Below are 25,602 nucleotides of genomic sequence, written 5' to 3'. Positions count from 1 at the left end.
GTGGGTTAAGCCTCTGCCTTCGGCTCAGGTCATGATCTCAGGGTCCTGGGATCGAGTCCTGCATCGGGCTCTCTACTCAACAGGGAGCCTCCTACTCCCTCTCTCTCTGCCTGCCTCTCTGCCTGCTTGTGATCTCTCTCTGTCAAATAAATAAATAAAATCTTTAAACAAACAAAAAAACCTTACTTTACAAAAAAAAAAAAAAATGGAGGGTACAGTAAACTACAGTAACTAGGGCCCTTGAAGCTTTACTAGGATGCCACCTTCTTTGTATAAAGGACCACCTTTACCTGGTGTGGGGAGCCAAAGAACCGCCTCCACAAAAATGTCCCTGTCCTAATCCTCAGCACTGGGGACTAGTTACCTTCCAAGTGAAAGGGACTCTGCAGGTATGATTAAGATAAGGATCTTGAGATGGGACGATTATCCTGGATTTTCCCGGTGGACCTCACAGAACCACAATGGTCACTAGAGGAAGGAGGCCAAAGGCTCAGAGTCAGGAGAGCCAAGGAACCAAAAATGGTATGCAGCTTCTAGAAACTGAAAGGACAAGGAAATGGATTCCTTGAGAGAATGCCTCTACAGACTGTTTTACACATGCTACCAACAGAACAGTAGGATAATATGTAATAAACCGCAAGTTTAGGACAATTTATTACAGCACTAATAAGAAACTTTTATACCTGGGAAACTCTTACTCATCCTAAATTCAGCTCAGGCACCCCTTCCTATAGGAAGCCTCCCCATGTACCTGCCTCTACCTCCTCTTGGTTAGCAGTTACTCCTCTTATAAAGCATCTGACATTTAACTTCATAAAGCCTAATAGCTTAACTGTCTCAATATTTGTTTCCTTAACCAGATTCGGATGCTCCTTCTTAAGGGTAAGGCCTATGTCTTGCTCACTTTCTTATTGCCAGTGTTTATCAATATTTCTGACACAAAGGGGCACTCAAATATTCATGAAAATTTTTCCGGTAAGTTAGCATGACTCACCCCCTAATGACCAATAGGAGACCAGCCTTCAGTTCCTTACAAGATGATGAAGACAGAGATGATAATGAAATAACTAGTTCGTTACCAGCAGCTCAGAAATATTACATAAATGGCTCCTTTCTCTTCTAGAAAGGCTCCCAAAATACCATTTGCCAAACTGGTTTGAAAGAAGTGGCAGTCATCCTTCCTTTCTTTCTTTCTTTCTTTCTTTTAAAAAAAGATTTATTTATTTATTTATTTGACAGAGAGATCACAAGTAGGCAGAGAGGCAGGCAGAGAGGAGGAAGCAGGCTCCCTGCTGAGCAGAGAGCCTGATGCGGGGCTTGATCCCAGGACCCTGAGATAATGACCTGAGCCGAAGGCAGCGGCTTAACCCACTGAGCCACCCAGGCGTCCCAAAAGTGGCAGCCATCCTTTTTAACACCAGTGAAGAAGTTTACAAAGCTTTCAGTCCTGAGGCAAACCGAAGTACTGGGTTGAGAGAAGACAAGAGAGAAAACAGAAGAGGAACCACCAGAGATATACTGGTAATTCTCAAAAAGTTATGGAGGTGGATTTTATTTTCCAGAAATGAGCACAGCAGTATCTCCCACCTGACACGCTCTCCCATGATATCACCCTCACAGTCCACCATGGAGAAGTAAAGTCTTTGATACCCCTGGGCATCTGTGTTGGCCTTGGTGACTCACTTATAACCAACAGCATGCAGCAGAAATGACACTGATGACCTCTGACACTAGCTCAGGAGATAGACTGTGACATCTGTCACTTTAAATCCCTGATCTCCGGATGCTCCGTCCTAGACCCTTAGAAACCAGGTCTCCTCACCCCATGACCGGCGCCAGCCACGTGGACTTCTACATGGAGGCACCCCATTTGGTAGGCTCCACTATGCTCAGCCCTTAAGTCATCATAGCCCAGAGCTAGATATTTGAGTGAAGAGAAGCCTCCAAAAGAACTCCTGCCCCTAGTTGCTGGGATCTTCGCTGAGGAGACCCCGGGTATGAGGGAGCAGGGACGGTCATCCCTGCCATGCCCGTCCTGACCTCCTGATCCCAGAACCCATGAGCACAGTAAGACTATGTCTGAGGTCATTTACTGTACACAAGCAGTAACTGCAACCGTTAATGAAGAGTCCAAAAATAATAATAATAATTGTGGGGACTCTGTTTCTTGATCACTGACAAGACAGTCTGGCCAAAGAGGAGGTGCAGGCAATCAGATTAGTGTAATTCTGGCCTCACACCGTGAAATACACACATGCGGTCAAACTGTAGCTCCCACAGTCTGAGATCTGAGAAAATACATTGCTTATAGTTCAGGGAGAGACCAAAAAAAAAAAAGTACCCTTCCCACCATGTTGAAAATTTTTAGCAATGAAGGAGTCATCTGGAGGGTCTTGTGCTGGACTTATAATCCTACACCCTCAAACGTCTGAGAGGTTAGATTAGATGGGATTAAACTCCAAGGACGCTGGAAGCACACCAAAATGTCTGCTCTCCTTCCTGCCCAATTTGGCCCACTGTAAATAAAACTTGACAGGCTTTCTTAAATCAACTTAATAATGTGTAGCACGAGTGCTTTCGGGTGCCCGGTAGCTAAACCACATCAGCTTTCTGAGGAAGCCTTCTAGAAAACGGCAAAAAAAACTAATGACTACTGCCAAGAGTGCTGCATACAGGAGTGCTGGTGGCCTTGAGTGACTCATTCCACAAGGCCCCGCCGCTCCACACTGGAAGGGCGGCCCTGGGAAGGAGGCGGGCCTTGAAGAACCAAACTCGGGCCTCAGGCTTATTTGTTAAGGCCAGATGCTGTCATTTTGGAAGCAGATGAGAAGACAGTTATAATCATTCTGGAATCCTGATGAATTCCAGGTGCACCGCCCAGCAGCCTCGGGGAGCGGGGAGCTCAAAGCCCTCGGAGAGTTTGATCACAACTATCAGAGCAGGCCATTCCACCACAGAGCCGACAGGCCTCAGCCTCTTCCCCTCTCATTTCAAATGGGAGCATTTCTTTGCCAGACTCTTGCAGACACATTCTTTTTTTTAATTTATTCATTTATTTTTTTAATTAACATATAATGTATTATTAGCCCCAGGGGTACAGGTCTATAAATTGCCAGGTTTACATACTTCACAGCACTCACCATAGCACATAACTTCCCCAATGTCCATAACCCCACCACCTTCTTGCAGACACTTTCTTAAATGCAGTTATACCAAAGGATTGAATATTGTCAGATGTACCAAAGAACAGAACAGAAAAACAGGAGGAAGACTGGGAAAAGTTGAAGAGAGCAAGGTCTAGGTGGAAGACCTCCAGGTTCTTAAGGGAAAGTAGATTAAATCGTGTCTTTAACTCTAAATTAGTGGGGGCTGGTTCATGTCCTTAACCCGTAAGCCTACTCTGATGACCCAGCTGATGGCTAGCTATGGTCCATGTCATTTGGGAGAGAAGAAAAAGCACGATCAGAACCTCGAGTCGTATTTATGGTGGCTAAGCTTCAAGGGGACACGGCCTGAGAGTCTAGACACATTTGAGGAAAGCCTGCTCATTTTCCAGGCCTGTTTCTCTAGGCTCCTTGTCAACCCTTTGCATTTCTCAACATCTTTCCAATGAACCCTTTCTTCTGTATGTTAGAGTTGCTTTCTGCTTCTCACAGACAAAACCTGAACTACTGCAAACACCAAGAGAACGACCTTTGCTTCCAAATGTATTTTTTCCTGTTGGGGAGGCCAAATGTTCAAAAACATATATTGATAGCAATATATGTCAATACTTTCTTAGTTGTATAGACAACTAAGTTGTCTATACAACTAAGAAAGTATTGATTTAGGCAAAATGGTAATACATCCCTCCACATAGCAAAATTCGCCAATAAGCAAAAAACAGATGACTCCTTGTTCTCACCCTGATCCTCAATTCAGGATCATAAATTTTTATGAGGAGAGGTTTCAACACCAAAAGCAGATGTGTTAATTCCCCTTATTTAGGGGGAAAAAAAAATTTCTTTAAGAGAAAAAAATTCAAGGAGCATCATGGTTGACTAAATGGTTTGGTCTTTACTCACCACACTCAAATTTTCAGGCATGTCACAAACCACACCTGGTTTAAGAACTCATTTATCATCAAATATATATATATAGATAGATGTAGATATATTTTTTAAGATTATTTATTTATTTGAGAGAAAGAGAGACAGAGTGAGAGAGTATGAGAGGGGAGGTCAGAGGGAGAAGCAGACTCCCCATGGAGCTGGAAGCCTGATGTGGGACTCGATCCCAGGACTCTGGGATCATGACCTGAGATGAAGGCAGTCACTTAACCAACTGAGCCACCCAGGTGCCCTATCATCAAATATATTAATGTAACATATGTGCTTCCTCAAGGACACCAGGCTTGGTCCCAACCTCAACACCCACCTAAAGCAAAGCCTTGGGTTAATATTCTTCCTGCCCTCAGATATCATTAAACTGGAAGCGCTCCCTATTTTCCTAAGGTATGTACTCCAGTTATTATGAGGATATGTGACAAAATTTGTGGCAAAAACACAGAAAACCAAACTTAAGATTTTGAAAACTAACTGGATAATGAGAAATTTAAGGAATCATATATAACAGTCTATCAAAAGTGAAGAGACACCTTCCTGTAATTTACATTTGAATTAATTAGTGGTAGTCAAGTAGGACAGAAGGGATTTGCTGGCTCTAGAAGCAGAGGGGGGGGGCGCCTGGGTGGCTCTGCCTTCGGCTCAGGTCATGATGCCAGGGTCCTGGGATGGAGCCCCACATTGCCCCGCATCAGGCTCACTGCTCGGAGGGAAACGTGCTTCCCCCTCTCCCACTCCTCCAGCTTGTATTCCCTTTCTCACTGTCTCTCTCTGTCAAATAAATAAAAATAAAATCTTTAAAAAAGAAGAAGAAGGGGCGCCTGGGTGGCTCTTTGGCTCAGGTCATGATCTCAGGGTCCTGGGATCGAGCACCACCTGCTTCCCCCGCTTTGTCTGCCTGCTTTTCTCTGCCTGCCTCGCTGCCAACTTTTGATCTTTCTGTCAAATAAATAAATAAAATCTTCTAAAAACTTTTTTTTAATTAAAAAATAAAAAAGAAGAAGGGGAAGAAGAAGAAACAGAGGAGGAAAACAACCTGCTACATCCTTAAGATGCAGGGTCTTTAAGCCTCCCTTTAGCATCTGGTGCCACATTGCAACAGTGTGCATGGCCGTGCTTTCACAACGATCAAAGCCCAAAGAGTCTGACTAATGCCTATTACTTTATTTGTAAGACAAGATACTGCTGTCTAATGTCGAACCCCACAACCACTCTCCATCAGTAGTCCCCTCAGCGAAAATTAGGATGCTCCCACCATCTTTCTTAAGGAGACAAATGGAATCCCAACTTACTAAAAGGGATAAGAAGCTTTACAATCTTCTTGAAGGCGAAGTGTCTGTTGGCCATACTTGCTGGAATCCTGGTACGTGGTATGGTCTTCTCTCTGCCATGAATGGCCCAAAACATATCACTCTCACCCAAACCCTATATGCACAAGCATCTGAGGTCCTAAGTATAACTTTTCCTTATCAGGAGCAGCTGGCTCCCAAATCTCCCTAAACCCAGAAGATTTCACTGACATTTTTCCTTAAATGATTAAAGAACACACTCTTCACTATGATGTATAAGAAAAAAAGTTGCTTCTCATAAAATGGGGGAAAAGAGAAAAAGAAATTTAAGACACTCTGGGATGACAATGGCATTTTTAAAAAAAAGGATCAACATAAAGTAATTCCTTTTCACGCTAAAATTGAACAGATAAATGGGTTGATGCTCTTTTGACCTATCTGTAAGAATCAATCAAGTTTCTCAGGGGCATGCTCCTGCCCTCTCCTCGTTCACACAGCTATTAGAGTAATCCCTTTGCTTGGTCTGTTTACACGGATTCCGCACCTCGAGGTCAATGCACGCCAGGAGCACACACAGAACCCTCTCTTGTCCCTTCTCCTACGTGGCATTGTTTCTCTAAGACACCAGTGCCCGTCCAAGGAGAATCAGATCTTAAACCTCATCACTCATAAGTAATGAAGTAACAGAAGTAAGGCAGATTTGTTAGTTAAGGTTTAAAAATTCAAAGTCAAAATTAATTTAGTTTGCACTGCTACTTAGCCATTAGATTTCGTAAGATTACTTTTTTCCAACTAAGCACCCACTATGTCCTCAACAGATAAACTGTATACAATTCTGATACCAGGTCACTGAAACTCAGTTCTGCAAGTATGATCATGCATAAGAAAGACATTCGGTTTTACCTAAAAGGACATAAGATTAACATCCATCTTATGAATTTACTGGTTTTAATGATTCCTGATTGATTGCACACAATTATAATTTGAGGACATAATCTGACCCGCAATATCATCAGATGCTTGTTGTGATATTGCTTATGTTATAACAAGGGTCACTGATAAGGTAGAGTAAGTGTTTCCAATGTGGAAGGAATTAGACATGTGATAATATGATCAAATGATAAAGATTTGGGAGTTAGAGTAGCTTTGTGAGCTGTTTCACTTTCCTATACACCCATCCATACACCCAAACACATCTTATTTGTAAATGTGAACTTTATGTACTAATATGTTTTATGCAAAATATCCACAGACAAGCATTCATACATTTCTTCTCTCTAAAGCCTCTGTGGGTTTTTTTTTTTTTTAAGACAAAGTATGAGTTTAAAGATATACCATTATTCCTCATACTCTTGGAACCTGGATATTTTTTTACTATCCCTGAGGCTGAATGGGTAAAAAGGCAATATTTGATTCTGTCCATGGCTGGCATTAACAAAATGCATATCAGAATCTTAAAGCAGTGACTGAAAGGAGGGAAACAATACAAATGAAAGGGTCCTCCTGCCTGATGACCTCTTTGGAGCTTTCTAGTCCACATGTGCAATCATGGGTCACTCGCTAGTACCTTGGCCACTGGTGCAGTAAGTCCAATGAAAGGTGTAGGATGGGGGAAATGGCTCTGAGGTCCTATCTAATTCGGTATTTCCCCAAGAGGTTTACGCACAGCTGAGCCCAAATGCCACCTAAAACGGGAGTTGGCGATCAAGAGCACCAAAATCTGGTCCTCGCTCTGCCACTTCTCTGGCTATAGGCCATGGGCCAACCAGGTATCTGGAATTTCAGTTTATTCTTCCAGAACATGTAGACATGAATACTTGTCTCACATATTCTCACGATTTCATGGGTGTACTTGGCATGGCGCCCATCGTACAGGAGGTTGTTGACAAATACTAGCTGGGTTCTTACTCCAGAGGCTCCCAAGAAAGATGAGAGAAAGTCTGGAAGACCCTCTGAGATCTGTATTCGAATCCAGAAGCTTCTGAAACCTAACAGGGTCACCAGGAGAAAGCACAACTTGGCTGACGGCCCTACGAAAGCCTGAGATCCAAGTGCCTTTATTGACTTTTATAACACCCCAGCGCAAAGGAGCCTTAAATGTTAGGCCCATGGTAGGGGAGCAAACAGGTGCTCTTCATGGCCACGTGACCCTGCACGCTACCACTCAGGGAAATGAGGGGTTATTCCAGTCATGATGTCTTGATACTTTGGGCCACCATCCTTAGTATCATATAATCTGCATGTCATTCTTTCTTTGTAGTCATTTCAGTTTTCATTTTCAACCACACATGTCCACTGGTTTACTGTTTGTCTAGGACAGGATTGCCTCGTTAAGACTACCAACTGCTGAAATCAGTGTCTGTATTTAACTGAGAGGGTTTTTGGTGTGTGTGTGTGTGGAGTCCAGCAGAGCAATGATAATACAAAAGATTTGGGGGAAATAACTATGATCAAAGAGTTCCTAAAATGTACACGGAGGGTAATCAAGTATCACCATAATGAAAACCTCAGACATTTAACAAAACATGTTTGCAAACCATTTTCAAACTGGCAATTCCACGTTCTACAAAGGAAATGGATCCTGCAAATAGTTTTTAACTTTTCTTGGAAACAAGACACCCAAGGAAGCTTAAAGCATCCCTTTAAGATATTTAGACTAAGTTCATTACTTCTCCCACAGTGACGTCTTAGGAAATCAACTGTTAAACCCTTGAGGCCTCAGAAGACATAAAAAGGTCAACCACAGATATTAATTGGGCTTATTGTGGTGACCATTTCACAAGACATGCAAATAGCAAGTCCTTACGTTGTACACCTGAAACTGAAGTCAGTTATTTCCCAATAATAAAACACACACAGAAAAGGTAAATCATTCTGTTCAAAGACTTCCAGAGAGGTTTGTTTGAGCGAACTACAAAGGATCCTACCTCCTTAAAGTTGTCAAATGCTGATAAAATGATTTCATGCCCGCCTCTGACAAGACAAACAGCTGCCAACAGTTCTAAGACAAGGGCTTTTGTTCTGTCGAAGCAAGAAGAAACAAGCAAAAAAAAAAAAAAATCAGTGAAAGTAACACAATGAGTCAGCTGCTCCCTCCTTCAGAGAGGGATTATTAATTAATAATTATTAATTAATAATTATTAATAATTATTAATTAATAAAATATTAATTCATATATGTTTTTTAAACTTTTACTAAGGTATATTTATATGAAAGTACATTTTTAAACCTCTACTAACATCTATGTGTGCGATTTATCTGAGGTAGCAAATTTAGAAGGAAAGTTTCCCACTCTCAAAATTATAAATAACTCACTAATGAAAATCAATTCTGGGAAGATTAGTCTTTCATTTCTACCAGTGGGTGACTCAGTACAATATGTATGAAAAAGTTTTATTGATAAGCTAGACACCTGGGAACTTGGGAATGTTCAGGAAAAGGACCCACTGGCTAAATATTTTTCCTGGCTTTAAAGTCAGAGAAATAACATTTGCCCTAAAAGTTCAAAATCTACTGAAATTAGCGTCCTCCATTTCAAATCTGCAATTTGTAGATGGTACCATAAAGTTCCCCTATGACAAAGCAAGTCTCTGTCACCACTTCTTCATATGCAGGAGATCTGAGAGGGGCTGGATTATAGCATTGTTAATACAAGAATATTTTCTGACTTGAAAAAAGAAAATAAAACCTTATCTGAAATATTTTTATAAGGAAACCCTTAGCAATATAGTCTACGTTTTCAATATGACCTCAAGAACAGCATTGTTTTTTCATAATAAGATCGCTTCAGTATTTTTTTTTCCCTAAAAAAAAAAAAAACTATGGCCAACCTCTATATGAAGACCAGCCTGATAATTCACAATGTCAATTATCCTAAGAAAAATGAGTAACAACTTCCCTGTAGTGGAAGGCAGGGACAAAGAAGCATGACTTCCCAGACTTTTTAGTAAGTGAAGAAAGTGATCACCAACTTGCAAAAACTATCATCAGAGGAAGTTTGAAATAATATTCAAAATTTATAAATTTTTCATTTCATTCCGCATCAGAAAGGTTCTCATTCGTGATCAGATTTTTTAGTTGCATTAACAAGTTTTCAGATGCACGGTCTATACAGATGTATCTGGGGAAAGGGAGTAACATGTGTGAAATGCAGAATCCCTCACCAGAATGGAAAACCCATTACAATAACTAAAATAAACTGATTAAGACCGGCTTCTAGAGATGATCTGTGATGCGAAGAATACGGCAATGGCCTTTAGAGTCAAGTGAACAGAACAAGCCATCAACATACACAGCAATTTTTGTTTTGTGTTTCTTTTGTTATTTGGTCATAACGACGTATGTGAAGGTTTGCGAGTGAAGCGCAGACAAGGGATATTAGTTATAGCTGTAGTTAGCTTTCAGCAGCCAGTGGTATTGCTGAGTCTGATTGAAGACTTTCCTGGCCCCAGTTCTAACCACCTGGCAAACTCATGCTCTCTACTCAATTTGGTAAAATTTGCGAGGATGCCAAGAACCAGGCCTCGAAAGAAGTGGAAGCTGGAAGAGAACAGTGAGGAGGTTGTCGCCAGCTACTCAACTCCACCACATGTAAAACTGTAACTCAGCTGAGAAGAAAATTCTACATAGCCAAGGAGTCCGCTGGCAACCTTAATTCAAAGAGGTGCACTTGGAAGTGTCCCAACTCTAAGTTGACTAAGTGTTGACTGGCTCTATTCTTCCTCTAGTTAGATTTATTTACACTTGAAAAAAAACAAAGTAAGCTTACCTTGGATTCTTGTTGTTCAAGCTCAGTGCGATCTCATTGACAGCATGTGGATGAGACATGACCATGTTGAAACCATACTGGGGGGGAAAAAAAAAACAAAGCATTAGGAGTCAACTTAGGGGACTATCCATGTTCATTTAAAAAAAAAAAAAAAAAAACAAAGATTCTACCTAATATAATTTATACCGTCATAAATCCATTTATGTCTCTAGTGCCTGAACATATTTCTCTATGAAAAATTCTAGCAATCATGATACTATCAAGAAACCAGATTCTCGCTCTTTATGCATTTCTCTTTATTAAAATAGTGCAAAGGCTCTAGTCCAGTGATTCTCAATCTGGCCGCTTATCAAAATCATGTGGAAGACTAAACAAAACACAACACTGATTTTCCAGGATACACCCCAGGTTAACTCACTGCCAATCTCAAGGATGAGACCCTGGCAACTGAATTTTATTTTTAATTTTTTTAAATCTTTTTTTTTAACTTTTTAAAAATTAACATATAATGTATTATTAGCCTCAGGGGTACAGGTCTGTGAATCACCAGGTTTACACACTTCACAGCACTCACCATAGCATATAACCTCCTCAATGTCCATAACCCCACTACCCTCTGCCTACCCCCCTCCCCTGGCAACCCTCAGTTTGTTTTGTGAGATTAAGAGTCTCTTATGGTTTGTCTCCCTCCCGATCCCATCTTGTTTCATTTATTCTTTTCCAACCCCCCAACCCTCCATGTTGCTTCTCAACTTCCTCATATCAGGGAGATCATATGATAGTTGTCTTTCTCCAATTGACTTATTTCGCTAAGCATAATACCCTCTAGTTCATGTCATTGCAAATGGCAAGATTTCGTTTCTTTTGATGGCTGCATAGTATTCCGTTGTATATATATACACCACATCTTCTTTATCCATTCATCTGTTGATGGACATCTAGGTTCTTTCCACAGTTTGGGTATTGTGGACATTGCTGCTATAAACATTCAGGTGTACGTGCCCTTTTGGATCACTACATTTGTATCTTTAGGGTAAATACCCACTAGTGCAATTGCTGGATTATAGGGTAGCTCTATTTTCAACTTTCTGAGGAACCTCCATGCTGTTTTCCAGAGTGGTTGCACCAGCTTGCATTCCCACCAACAGTGTAGGAGGGTTCCTCTTGCTCCCCATCCTCGCCAGCATGTCATTTCCTGACTTGTTACTTTTAGCCATTTTGACTGGTGTGAGGTGGTATCTCACTGTGGTTTTGATTTGTATTTCCCTGTGGCATCTGAATTTTTAAGCTGACTTTCCTGTGTAGCCCGGGTTGACAACCATTGTTTCTAGTAGCCTCCCTGGGAAATATGGCACTCGGGACCAGAGCCCAGGAAGACCTGCCTTGTTCTGAGATGTGTAAGTTCAATGAAGTAACAAGTTCCAGGATCACTTTTGATTCCGCTGACTTGAGGAATTATTCCTTCTCCTCCAACCTCACAGTTCATGACCTTTTTCCTAATTATACTGAGAAAATATAAGCAAATAGGAAAAAAAAAATTCCTAAAAGCTCGCACCCCTTCATCAATCCACCCACGGTTTCCAGAGTTTTCATCCTCACTCACCTCTTCCTGAAAAACTTTCCTGGGCTGTAATCCAAGGCCATTCTCTCTACTTGATTCCGTTCCCTCTCACCAGACCCAGAACATTTCCTATACTCCAGCAATTCTCCCATGCCTCATTGTTACTTCTCCCTCTCTGATTCATTAGCATAAAAACATGATGCAAATGCACCCAAATGAAACAGTAGCCACAATGGCAAAATCTCTCTTGACCTTCAACCTGTGTTCAGCTACTGCCCTTTATCTCCGCTAACCTCTACAGCAAAACTCCAAGCACTCACGGCCTAGACTCTCTTCCTCCCACTGTCTCTTGCAATCCCTTTAATCAGGCATTTCATCCCATCTCTCTCCACTGAAACTGTTCATGCCAGGACCTCCAATGACCCACACTCTGTAAGCCCACGGCCAACTCTCACTTGTCATCTTACAGGACTTAGCAGCGGCACTGTCCCAGCTGACCATGCTCTTCTCCTTGAAACACTTCCTGTGCTTGGTGCCTGCCTCCCTCCCTGGCTACTTCTCAGTCTCTCTAGCTAGTTTTTCCTCAGCTCTCTGACATTTCAACAGAGTGCCCAGTGTTCCTATTTTGGACCTCTTTGCTTGTCTAGTGACCCCTGCTGCTCTCAAGCACTCCCCTGGCTTTATATACTACTATTAATTTCCAAATGTACATCTCCTAGACCTCTGTTCTGAATTCCAGACAGGCATATCTCACCACTGACTTAAAAACTCTGTTTCGATGACTACAGACATTTTGAAAGTAACACCCCTAAAATTTCACTCTTTATATTGTCTCCAAAATCTGCCCATTGTGTAGCCTTCCCTGTCTTAGTAGGCAGCAACTCCATCTGACAGGGGCCCAAGACAAATACCTTGGGGCCACCCTCCACTTCTCACCACGTAGCTAATGTCGTTGCCTTTACCGTCAAAACAAAACCAGAATCTGGTCACCTCTCATCATCTCTACCCCTACTATCCTGGCCCCATACCACCATCAACATCCACCTAAATCAATGCAGCAGCCTCCTAAAAAGTCTACCTCCTTTTGCCTTTGCCCCCCAAGGTCAATCCTAAACACAGAAGCTAGAATGGTCATGTTAAAATCAAGGGTCAGATCATGTCATGTTTCTCCTCCAAACTGTTTGATAGCTTTCCAGTCACAATAATGCCAAAATCCTTTCACTGGTTGTTAAAGCCACACACAGTCAGGACCCCGTGTCAACTTCGGATTCATCTCCTACTGCTCTCCTTCTTAGGCCGATCCAGCCAGCCTGGCGTCCTTCCCACACTCCGAACACAGCAGACTTATTTCTGCCCCACGGCCTTTGCACTCACCCCTTTTTCTACTCAGAATCTTCTTTCCCTAAAACCTCTTACCTTGTTCCCTCATTAAAATTGCTACTATGACAAATTGCTAATTCTCCATGACACTGCCCTGGGCTGGCCTATTTAAAATTGAACACACATGATCATCAATTCCTATTCCTACTTCTTGGGTAGCTTTTCTATAGTATTGGTAACAATTCTCTGGAGCTGGTCCTTCTTGGATTTAAATCTGACTCTACCCCTTCCTGACTACATGATCCTGGGCAAATTACCTAACTTCTCCCGGTCTCAGTTTCCTCATCAGTAAAATGGGGAGAGTAACATTACCAACCTCATAGGACTGTTAGGAGCTTTAAATTAAGTTAATAGGCTTAAACTTAAAAGTACTGGTCCTATTAGGAAACACTCTCTGTGTTTTGTTCTTTGGGTTTTTTGTGAAGTTTTTTTTTGTTTTTGTTTTTGTTGTTTGTTGTTTTTGATAAGTATTAGCCTTTGTTTCATTTCATCATCATTATTATCTGGAACCCTGTATGTTTTCTCAAGTTATTTATCAGCTGTCTCCCCGCATTAGAAAGTAAGTTCCCTGGGGTATTTGTTTATTTCTGTAATGCCGTATTCCCTTTACCTAGAACAGGGTCTATCTGGCCATGCTCAAAAAATATTGATTGAGAGAAAAAATAAAATGTGCATTCACATTCTCAAATTCAATTCAGCACTCTTTATGTTGGGTTTGAATTCTAATACTGACCCTCACTACCTATGCATTTATTTTCCACTTCTGCTTGGACCCAGCTTCAGCATCCCTATCCATAGATACCAAATCCTATTTTATATTTGAATTAGGTTTTCCAATTCTTACCCCTGGCTCCCCTTATCTAACTTGGACCCTGTCAGTTCACCCTTGATACTCCAGGCTCCAACTTTGACTTGTTGTTCGAGTTAATACAACCCACACGTTAAGCTGTCTTCTGTCCCCATTATGAAGGGGATCACTTGTATCAAAGACACCTAGAGGAATCTGCCCTTTGAAGAAGAATCCTCCAGGTGCTTCTTATAAAGATTAAGAACCAGTAGGTCCAGGGGCACCTGGATGGCTCAGTCAGTTAAGTGTCTGCCTTCAGCTTAGGTCATAACCTTGGGGTCATGGGATTGAGCCCCGAGTCAGGCGCCTTGCCCACAGCAAGGAGTCTGCTTTCTCCCTCTCCCTCTGCCCACCCTCTCTGCTTGTGCACTCGAGCTCTCTCTCTTAATAAAATTGTTTAAAAATATAAAAAAAAGAACCACTAAGTCCAACATACAGTAATTACAGCTTCTCACCTTTTTATCATTTAACTCTTTGAGAGAACCACTGACCCGTGTAAGAGTCTATTCAATCCTAATTTTCTAAAGTTGTTCCAGTATTGCCTACAACCAGCAGCTTACTCGGTCTTTAATGGTCACAAACATTTACCCAATAATCTAAACAAGTTTATGACTGAAGGAGGAAAACATCTTCCCTCTAAATATACCACAAAATATAAATGCTAATTAAAATACACAGGCACTGAGTTAAGTCTTGAGCATTAAAATGATCCAGACCCTTCCTTTTTTAGTAAAATCACATTAAATCATGATATTTACTTCAAATAGAAACAATACTGAGAAACCAAAGAGGACAAGATCTGATTTTGACGAATTTGGATTTTTAAAGACTCAGAACACAAACATACCTGGTAATTCATGATGGCACGTAAACACATGATACAGACATGTACATCATCTTTCTTACTCACTAATCTTGAATTCTTCAGGGTTCTTCTGCTTGGCAAAGTATTATATCTACAAAGAAAAAAGGAAACTTCTATAAAACTATAGATTACTTTTTCAGCATAGGCACAAGCACTTAAAAAACGGAAACTGTTCTCTATCTTTACCTGCACCCACATGAGGACTGCAGGTGGAAATCACCACCATCCAACCCCCAGGAAGCTATTTCCGTAGACTACAAGACCTACACGGTTCTGTGTACCGGTCATCATCTCGTCAAGGCAGTTACTACGGACAATGGCACTCAATTTCATTCACAACATATAACATATCAACTATACCTGAGCTTCATCAACACCCCTAGGCTCCTAATCAGGAAGCCAAGCTAGATCTGCAGAGGTGATGGGAAACAACAGGCTTGCAGACTGCATTTACAAACAAGTGAAGGGGTGAAACTTCGTTTATATGTAGACCACGAATCATCTGACCCCAGTCTAACAGCACCTTCCCATTACTGCTCTCAGGAGTCCCCGTTAGGAGTTGGAGCCTTGGCAAGTTTAATGAACAAATTTGATATGAGCCTGTGATATTAGACCTTAACAGTGAGCAAATGCCTCCTCAGCCTGACCCCTCACCGAAAGCCTGGTGTGGAAGGTGAAGCTGGGGTGGAAATACGTTGGTATTTCACAGGGTGAGGAGGTTTCGATGTTAAGCCTCATTCCAGAGATCCCACATGGCTAAGCCTTAGTTCTCCCGTTTAGACATTTCTCAGAGCCTGCACATAGTGAGGGAGTGGCAAGGTCAACATGGTGCTAGGAGACAAGCTAACACCACCAAGAGCTTCCAAGTGAGCTCGAGGCAGGTGCCTCCAACCAGTTTTCTCTGCCACTCCAAGCCTGAAGTAAAAGCCCATTTGAAAAATTGTCAACTACTCTCTGATAGCGTCAATGACAGAAATGATCTACAAAGTAATTCACAGACCTTCCTTCTTCTTGAACTAATTAAAGAATTTAAAGGAAGTTCCAATTAATGTTAACCACTTTCAAAAGCCCCACAAGTACAGGCAAAGAGTCGAAAACTGAATTGAGAATTTTATCTGAAATTGTTCTGCTGAGCAGGCTTTTCATTCATTTTCTATTCAAAAACTATCAAACAGAAGATGATTTTTTCACATAAGCCTATGAATGAGCCAAATACATTTGTAAAAAGTACTTCAACGTGTCACTTGCCTCCATATACCTGAATGTATAAAATTCAGTTTGCTTATGCTAGTCCCAAGGAGAATGCTTTTTCTACCAAATGAAGTGCATCATGATGTCCGTTTTATATGAATATGCAGAGACACAATTATTAAGGGAAAACAGCTATAAGAAAATAGGACAGAAATTCAATAAACAGTAATCTCAGGTCATGTGATCATAGTTTTTTCTTTTTGTTCACATGTAATTTCTAATTTTCCTAAAATTACAAAATCTTACTTCTTTTTTTTTTTTTTTTAATTTTTTATTTTTTATAAACATATATTTTTATCCCCAGGGGTACAGGTCTGTGAATCACCAGGTTTACTTCTATAATAAAAATCATTTATTAAAACAAATAAAAAAGAGGAGAAGGAGAGAAGAAAGAAGAAGAAGAATGCTTTATTAAAGAACTTCCTGCTTTATTCACACTTGGAAATAAAACTGCAGCAATGGAAGTTGGCCTAACTCAGCTCTGAATGCAAAGACAAAGTTAAGGAAATGAGTTCAGAATTTCAGGGGTCGTAAGCAGAATTTCAGCGTCTAAAATACAACTCTGAAACATGTCACTTCTCCACAGCCCGAGCCTGAGCATGTCTGCTCACACACCTCATGGAGGTCCCTCAGAGGCTGGTGCCTCTCAAACCACAATCACACAGCCAGCCCGACCCAAATGTTTGTGGTCTTCTCAGTGTATATCAGAAATTCTTTCCCCGCCCCTTAATTTATTCTAACCTGTTTCGCATTTCTTTAATGCCATCACTGGTTAAGTATATAATAGCTGATGGGGGTGGAGAGGGAGAGAGCATTTTTACTAGAAAGCAGTGGCTACCAGACCAAGAGCTGTCTATGATTAAGTTCAAAAAAGAAGAAAGGTGATTTTCCAAGGACTCAACTGTCCTCATTGCTAAGTTATATTTCCATGCAGCAATGACTGCAGAAGATTTGACCAAAGCAAAGGACTCTGGAAGGAAGAGGGAGAGGTCAGTTCTACACAGTCGCAGGTTTCTGCATCGCTTCCACATACATTTGATTCTGCCAAACAGACCAAACATACATTAATGGTGTTTCCCCAGAGACGTAAAGTAACATAGCAGGTTACTTCCTTTCACGTATTAATCGTATACTTCTGCTGCAGCATTATAAATAAGACTCTAAAAGGCAGAAATATTTCTGTCATTGCTTGCATTATTTGTAGAAACTAGCAAAAATGGACTAATTACAACATTCTAATAACTTAGTAACACAAAAGATTTCTACTTACTGTAGCAGGTAGGTAATCTCAAATACACATTTTGGATCAACATTTAAGATGTATATAATATAAAACAGCACATGACTACTTATCAGTATTTAAGGAGATTAAAATATAGGTCTAAAACAATATATAATTTATGTATTGATCTTCTATGCTTACAAAATGGAGATAAACTTTTTTTCTAAGTGTATGGCATTTAATCTAAATTTTGTTTTTCCTCCCATTTTCCGTTTAAACAAAAATGGATAATTAAAGGCAGCATTTGAACTTGTTGTATTTAAAATCATAGCATTAAGATATATTTTAAAAAACATGACTACAACCAATAACAAAAAATGAGCACTGAAAGCCGGAAGAGATGCGTGGTATCATTTACACCCATCTTTCCTGACATGGACAGCAAATGGACGCCCAAAGAAATTACAGCCACATAGCAGGTAAAAAGTAAGAGACAAGGTCCAAGTGTCCTCACTAGGATTCAGGGCAGTCTGTTTTTCAAGTTGCGACTCATGGACAATCTGTCAGGTTATCAAGTGAGAAAGCTACTGCCTAGAAGCCATCTGTGCCGGCAAGTTCTTTGTCAAATATTCATATCCGTCATTCTGACAGCACTGGGTCTACACAGGTGTCATTTCCCCACTCCCAGCCATTATGGCACCAGGCAGCGTTAAGACCCCGTGTGCATCTGGGCATCTTTTTCAGAACACAGTGGTCAATACACTTACTTGGTAAGCAGTTTGGTGGTTTTTTGCTTTTTGGGTTTTTGTTTTTTTTTTTTTTTTTTTTTACAGATATTATTCATTTTGAGTGCGTGAGAGGTGGTGGGGAAGGGGCAGAGACAGAGGGAGTAGGACAAGCAGACTCCCCACTGAGTACAGAACCCCACTCAGGGCTCCATCTCACCACCTTGAGATCATGACCTGATCTGAAAACGAGAGTAAGACACTTGACCGATCAACCGACTAAGCCACCCAGGCAAGCAGTATTCTTTTTATATCTTCATCCTGTGTCACTTATCAGAAAAGTGAAGTTTGTTTGTTTGTTTGTTTTTACTTTAATGGGAAATTTTGTTCCATATTTTAGAATTCTAATTCTAAAGAATTTTCTCCCATTAAGTAAATATACCCCGGTAGAGGTCACAACTCTTTACCTCGGCAAACACAAGTATTTGCTGATAACTTAATTTAGGATCACATTAAATCTCTTCGGCTTGATTTTAGGGACTGTGCCATGGGTTAGCATGTACTTTCATCTACTCTTCATCAAGCACATACAGTGGAATTTGACAATCTGTTTAATTAGATATTTGGTTTATTTGCTTTAATTATCAACTGAGTAACTTACCACCTTTTTTTTTTCTTTCTCGATAGTTTTAAATTCAGCTCTCTTGTATTAGAGTACCTAAAACACGTGTCCGTGTGTAGCTGGTTTGAATAGATCCCCTTAAATTGACCCTAAAATACCAACAGAGTTAAGACTAACAATTTCCCGGATGCACTTTAACCCCAACAAGGACACCTGGACAACGTGAGCAATCTAAGAGCGCTGGCCTCGATTAAGGGGGCCACTTGTGTTGTGATGAGCCCTGAGTAATGTATGGAAGGGTTGAATTGCTGTATGGTGCACCTGAAATTAATACTACATGGTGTTAACTGGAATTTAAATAAAAACTTAAAAATAAAAGTACTTGCCTCTGATGTTCTCTACCAGCCCTAGGAGATCAAACTAAAACTCATGTGTAAGCTCCAAAGTTGGTTTTATTAAGCATCTCCTGTTTATGCTAAACCCTACTAAGTGCTAAGGAAAAATGAAAGACAATGAAAGACATTGCTTCTGCCTTTGAGGGCTCACCACTTAGTTTAGGAAGGAAAAGATAAATATATCAATAGCCCCTATATGAAATGTGCTTTGCCCGCACTCAACCCCAGCCCTGTCTTCTGCTTCATGCACATGATCACGTACAAAATAAACTCAGCAGGACACACACCTGTGCAGCATGACATGGTAGTGAGGACAGTTACAGCTTAAAGGAGGACATTTTTTTCTGCAAAGTATCGAACTTAAAATCCCTGTAGAGTGAACATTTCCTCAACCAAGCCAGATTTGACTTAGTTAATACAGACCTATTCCTGGAAATGGTCTTTAGGCATAAAAAAGTCATTTTTAAATAGGGCTCTGATTCAAGAAGTCAAACTAAAAGGGATGGACAAATTGAGGGGTGAGTCTCATAAAGGCAAAATGACACTGAAGATAATTGAACAGGAACTATTACCAATGCAGAGCCAAAATATACCCATCTCCTGTGATCCCTGGATTCATCATTTTTTCTGTATTTTTAGTCTTCTACAGTGGATGTGTGTTATTTTCCAAATAAAGGGGGAAAAGCTGCATAAAAATAAATGCTTGTAGGGGCACCTGGGTGGCTCAGTGGGTTAAAGCCTCTGCCTTTGGCTCAGGCAGAGTCCTCGATCTCAGAGTCCTGGGATCGAGCCCCCGAGCCTCCCATTGGGCTCTCTGCTCAGCAGGGAGCCTGCTTCCCCCCCCTCTCTCTGCCTGCCTCTCTGCCTACTTGTGATCTCTCTCTCTGTCAAATAAACAAATAAAATCTTTAAATAAATAAATAAATAAATAAATAAATAAATAAATGCTTGTGGACGATCTAGGTTTAGATTCCCATAAAGATGGGAGGGCTAACTAAGGGTGTGATCATAATGCCTTATCCACTTCAATTGTCCTTTGCAATGTTTCCCAAAGGCCTCTTAGGTGGAAAGCTGTCCCTGCAGAATTTCTGCGTTGAGGCAAAATTCTGCAAAACATGGAACAAAACAATCAAGTGTTATCAGAAAAACTGGACTTTAAAAAAAAAAAACCAGCCTTAGTCCCTGGTGCTGCAAATGTCCACCTGGACCTCAAGAAGGAGGCTGAATAGTAATTAACAGGTTCCATGGACAAAGTATGAAGGTAAGTGATCAGTGCCACAAAACTCCACCAAATGTATGAGTTACACGATACCCTTAAGGTGCTGGAAAATCACAGCAGTAATTGGTGACCAATTAAAAACTCAAACAGATCAAAGCCAGTCATCGCAACTCAGTGCACAGGTGCTGTTGCACAATCACGTTGACACACGTAAATAAGGTTCAATATACTGTAGTTGAAAGAAAGGGTGTAGAAAGCAGCCTGCATCCGGTTCCATGACATAGCCTTCAGTCTACACTGTTGTCCGCTTTTCACAAGCACTGATCATCCCAGTTTAGCTGTTTGAAAAGACTTTCCACAAAGACCTGGGCTTTACAAGGGATTACGTGGGTGACTCAGCAGGAGGTATGGGTGCTTCCCTGGTAATATAATAAACTTGGCACCTGTACCATGACAGAATCAGACACTGTGAAACCCATTGCTACAAGATTTCCTTCCTGAAGTTATTATGAAACTTCACATAAAACAGAGACTATGTGAGCAGAGCCAGACTGAAGGCTGTCACTCTGGCTCACCGTGGTCTATTTAAGAGGCCCCAGAGAGAGGCAGCCCTCATTTCTCCTGGTCTCCTACGGATGACCAAGGCAGAGGAGCCACACTTTTGTCCCATCTAATGGGTTTTGAGCGATCACAGATTCTGTCAACAGCTAATGTTGTATGTGCACTTAACAGAGGCTTCAAGCTGGCTTCTTCACTAGTTCTCAACCCTCACAGTACCTCTTAGCTTAATCTAGGAGGAGGAGGAAAAGAGGCTTGGAAAGAACTTCATTTCCATTCTGCCCCTCTGCTGGCTGCCAGGCTGATGGCTTTCCCAGAGATTACAGAGCTCCTGGTTTTCAAGGCTACTGCGGAACTAGAGAGCAAGGAGGGAGGAGAACAGGGCAATGACATGCCACAAAGCCAGCTGTTCTTACCAAGATTCACTCGTTTTTCCTAAATAAATGCTCCCCAGAGTGCTGCAAAGCTAGCTAATTTCTAGAATTCTGAAAAAGTTGATTCTGGCATATTCTGCCCGTTTCCACATTGTTCTTATGGAGGACAGCTTTCAAAGAGTCCTTACTCCCTCGTTTCCACTGATCTCCCTCTATCAGGCACTTAGAGATCATTTTTGGCTCAATGAAGTCATGCTATGAGTCACTGTTCCTTTAAGTGAATGGGAGCAGGTCTTACGAGGTCCCCGAACAATTAGGTCTCTCTGGTGACTTGGGGCAGCTTCCTGGAGATACAGGGGTTTGGAAAGAACTTCCTCGGATTCCAGAGAGGAAAACCAAGGGAATAAACAATTCGGTGGAGGGATTGTGAACTAATGCCACTGAACCACTGGAGAAAAGACCTCAATGCTGGCTATCCTGAGAGCTTTTCCTCTCCCCTCGGGCTCACAGAGCTTTGGGGCTCTGGATGTCTGGACACGGAACATGGTTTCCCCAGAGTCAGATAACAGCCCTGAGTCCAATTTTTGGAAAACCTGACATCTGGAGCGGGGGGGAAATGGGAGATGCATATTTAGGAACTTTTTGGAGGTCTCAAGAATTTTAAGGAAATCCCATCTTTTGAGAGGTCATTTTGACCTAAACCTTGTAGGGAAATGAACACCACCAAATTTCCCAGACCCTTTTCATCAACTTGGAGAACTGTCTGCTCTCCTGTCAAGCAGTGAATTAAAACGAAAATGTTACTCTAGCATTCGAAGATGAGACACTCTCTTGGAGGAGCTGCCAATCAGAATTCACAAAATTCTGTGAAAATGGAAAAAGATTATAAAACTGACTTGAGATCAAAACCAAATAGAAATGATTCTAAGACTGAGTGTACCAGTAGTTACTTGCACATGAAGTAATAAGTGGAAGCTAGTATAATAGGCAGACAAAACTAAGCAATTCCTACAGATATCTTTCAAGAAACCTATACAAACATGTCCTGTTTAGTACCACAGTGACACCTGCCATCTGAACCACCTGCTTCATGCACAGCAATGAATTTGCCAAGAAGCAGGTGGTGAGAGGCTCAACCCACACAGCACTGGCAGCAGGTGCCACAGGGAAAGAAAGTGTGTGCTTTGTTTTGTTAAGATTTTATTTATTTGAGAGAGAGAGAGAGAGAAATAGTAACAGAGAGCAAGAACAGGGAAGAAAGGGAGAAGTAAGCTCATGGCTGAGCAGGGAGCCAGATGTATAACTCGATCCCAGGACCCTGGTTACCTGAGCCAAAGGCAGTGGCTCAACTGACTGAGCCACCTAGTTGCCCAAGAAGGTGTGTGTTTTAAAAGCCCTTTGGAATGACTGATGAGTGAGCTCCAACTCATCGACTTATTCTACTAAGAAATGACAAAGCAAGTCAAACCCAAATCTTTACCTCCAGAAAAAAAGGAATGGTAAGGTCAGAGGGGGGGAAAAAAAAAAAACTAAACTAAAAAAACAGGGAAGCAGCTGTCTTGGAATCTTCCTAATTACAGATTAGATACACAGGAATTTTTCTTGCCAGGCACATGTTGGTAGCCTGAAATACATGTAATGCTTGTTAGGGTTCTGGCTAGAGCCATGCTGTGCTGTCCTTTAAACACTACTCATTTTAAGAGGGTTTGAAAAGGAAGCTATAGTAATTTTGAACTAGTTCCCCATGGATAAGAATATAACAGACAAGGTAAATTACATCAAACTAAAAAGCTTCTGCACAGACATAAAACAGAGTAAAAAGTGCAGAGAAAGGGGAACCCTCCTACACTGTTGGTGGGAATGCACGCTGGTGCAACCTCTCTGGAAAACAGCATGGAGGTTCCTCAAAATGTTGAAAATAGAACTGCCCTATGACCCAGCAATTGCACTATTGGGTATTTACCCTAAAGATACAAATGTAGTGATCCAAAGGGACACATGCACCCGAATGTTTATAGCAGCAATGTCCACAATAGCCAAACTATGGAAAGAACCTAGATGTCCATCAACAGATGAATGGATCAAGAAGATGTGGTATATATACACAATGGAATACTATGCAGCCATCAAAAGAAATGAAATCTTGCCATTTGCGACAACATGGATGGAACTAGAGCGTATCATGCTTAGCGAAATAAGTCAAGCAGAGAAAGACAACTATCATATGATCTCCCTGATATGAGGAAGTGGTGATGCAACATGGGGGCTTAAGTGGGTACGAGAAGAATAAATGAAAGAAGATGGGATTGGGAGGGAGACAAACCATAAGTGACTCTTAATCTCACAAAACAAACTGAGGGTTGCTGGGGGGAGGGGGTTTGGGAGAAGGGGGTGGTATTATGGACATTGGGGAGGGTATGTGTTTTGGTGAGTGCTGTGAAGTGTGTAAACCTGGCGATTCACAGACCTGTACCCCTGGGGATAAAAATATATGTTTATAAAAAATAAAAAATTATATTAAAAAAATAATAATAAAATAAAATAGGAGAAAATATTTGCAAACCATTATTACCCAAAACACATAAGGAACTCCACTATAAAGGGCTGATATCCAAAATCTATAAAGAACTTCTCAATCTCAACACCCAAAAACAGATAATCAAGTCAAAAAATGGGCAGAAAACATGAACAGACTCTTCTCCAATGAAGACATACAAATGGCTAACAGACACATGAAAAAATATTCATCATCATTAACCATCTGGGAAATTCAAATCAAAACCACATTGAGATACCACCTTACACCAGTTAGAAAGGCAAAAATTAACAAGGCAAGAAACAACAAATGTTGGAGAGGATGTGGAGAAAGGGAAACCCTCTTATATCCTTGATGGGAATGCAAGTTGGTCCAGCCACTTTGGAAATCAGTGTGGAGGTTCCTCAAAAAATTAAAAATAGAGCTACCCTATGACCCAGCAATTGCATTACTGGGTATTTACCCCAAAGATACAAATGTAGTGAAAAGAAGGGCTATATGCACCCCAGTGTTCATAGCAGCAATGTCCATAATAGTCAAACTGTGGAAAGAGCTAAGATGCCTTTTAACAGATGAATGGATAAAGAAGATGTGGTCCATACACACAACGGAATATTACTCAGCCATAAGAAAGGATGAATACCAACTTTCACATCAACATGGATGGGACTGGAGAAGATTATGCTCAGTGAAATAAATCAAGCAGAGAAAGTCAATTATATGGTTTCACTTACTTGTGGAACATAAGGAATGGCATAGAGGACATTAGGAGAAGGAAGAAAAAAATGAAGGGGGCAAAATTGGAGCAGAAGACAAACTATGAGACTGTGGACTCCGAGAAACAAACTGAGGGCTTTTTTGTTGGTGGCAGAGAAGGGTTGGCCCAGTGATGGGTATTAAGGATAGCACATATTGCATGGAACGCTGGGTGTTATATGTAAACAATGAATCATGGAACACTATATCAAAAACTAATGACGTGGGGTGCCTAGGTGGCTCAGTGAGTTAAAGCCTTCGGCTCGGTTCATGATCCCAGGGTCCTGGGATCGAGCCCCGCATTGGGCTCTCTGCTCGGTGGAGAGCCTGCTTCCTCCTCTCTCTCTGCCTGTCTCTCTGCCTACTTGTGATCTCTCTGTCAAATAAATAAATTAAAAAAAAAAAAAAACTAATGACGTACTGTATGGTGACTAGCATAATTTAAAAAAAACAAAAGACACAAAAGGATTAATACAAAAACAACAACAATATCTCCACTACTTAACAACAAAATAAAACAAAACAAAAAACCCAAATAACCCAATTAAAGAATAGGCAAAGGGCCTAAACTGACATTTCTCTGAAGAAGACATACAAGTGACTGACAATATCTATAAGGATGCTCAATATTGCTAATCACCAGGGAAATGCAAGTCAAAACCACAATGTGACATATCACCTCACCACTGTCAGGATGGCTATTATCAAAAAGAAAACAAAACACAAAATAACAAGTGTTGGCAATGATGTGGAGAAACTAAAACCCTTAACACACTGTTGGGGGGTAATATAAATTATATTATATAGACACTATGGAAAAAAGTACGAAGTTCCTCAGAAAAACAAAAATAGTTCTACCATATGAATGAGCAACCTCACTTCTGGGTATTTATCCAGAGGAATTGAAATCAAAATCTCAAAATAGGTATCTGCATACCTGTATTCATTGCAGCCATATTTCTAACAACCAAGATGTAACAGCCTAAACATCAATCAACAGATGAATAGATAAAAAAACTGGTTAAGAAAAAAAGTAGTAGGGGCACCTGGGTGGCTCAGTGGGTTAAGCCTCTGCCTTCAGCTCAGGTTATGATCTCAGGGTCCTGGGATCAAGCCCTGCATTGGGCTCTC

At 41.0% G+C, this 25,602-nt stretch overlaps 1 protein-coding gene across 1 annotated transcript in view; it reads right to left on the bottom strand.

Annotated features, from left to right (window-relative positions):
- The window catches only part of FMNL2 (formin like 2), a 323,204-nt gene that overhangs the window by 63,528 nt on the left and 234,074 nt on the right, over positions 1–25,602 (bottom strand). The window contains 3 exon segments of the mRNA XM_059393967.1: positions 8,320–8,413; positions 10,161–10,237; positions 14,796–14,904. Of these exon segments, the coding sequence (XP_059249950.1) occupies positions 8,320–8,413; positions 10,161–10,237; positions 14,796–14,904 (280 nt within the window).

The sequence above is a fragment of the Mustela nigripes genome, chromosome 3, assembly GCF_022355385.1.
Source record: "Mustela nigripes isolate SB6536 chromosome 3, MUSNIG.SB6536, whole genome shotgun sequence".
Lineage (NCBI taxonomy): Eukaryota > Metazoa > Chordata > Mammalia > Carnivora > Mustelidae > Mustela > Mustela nigripes.
This window is presented reverse-complemented; position numbering and strand designations above follow the sequence as displayed.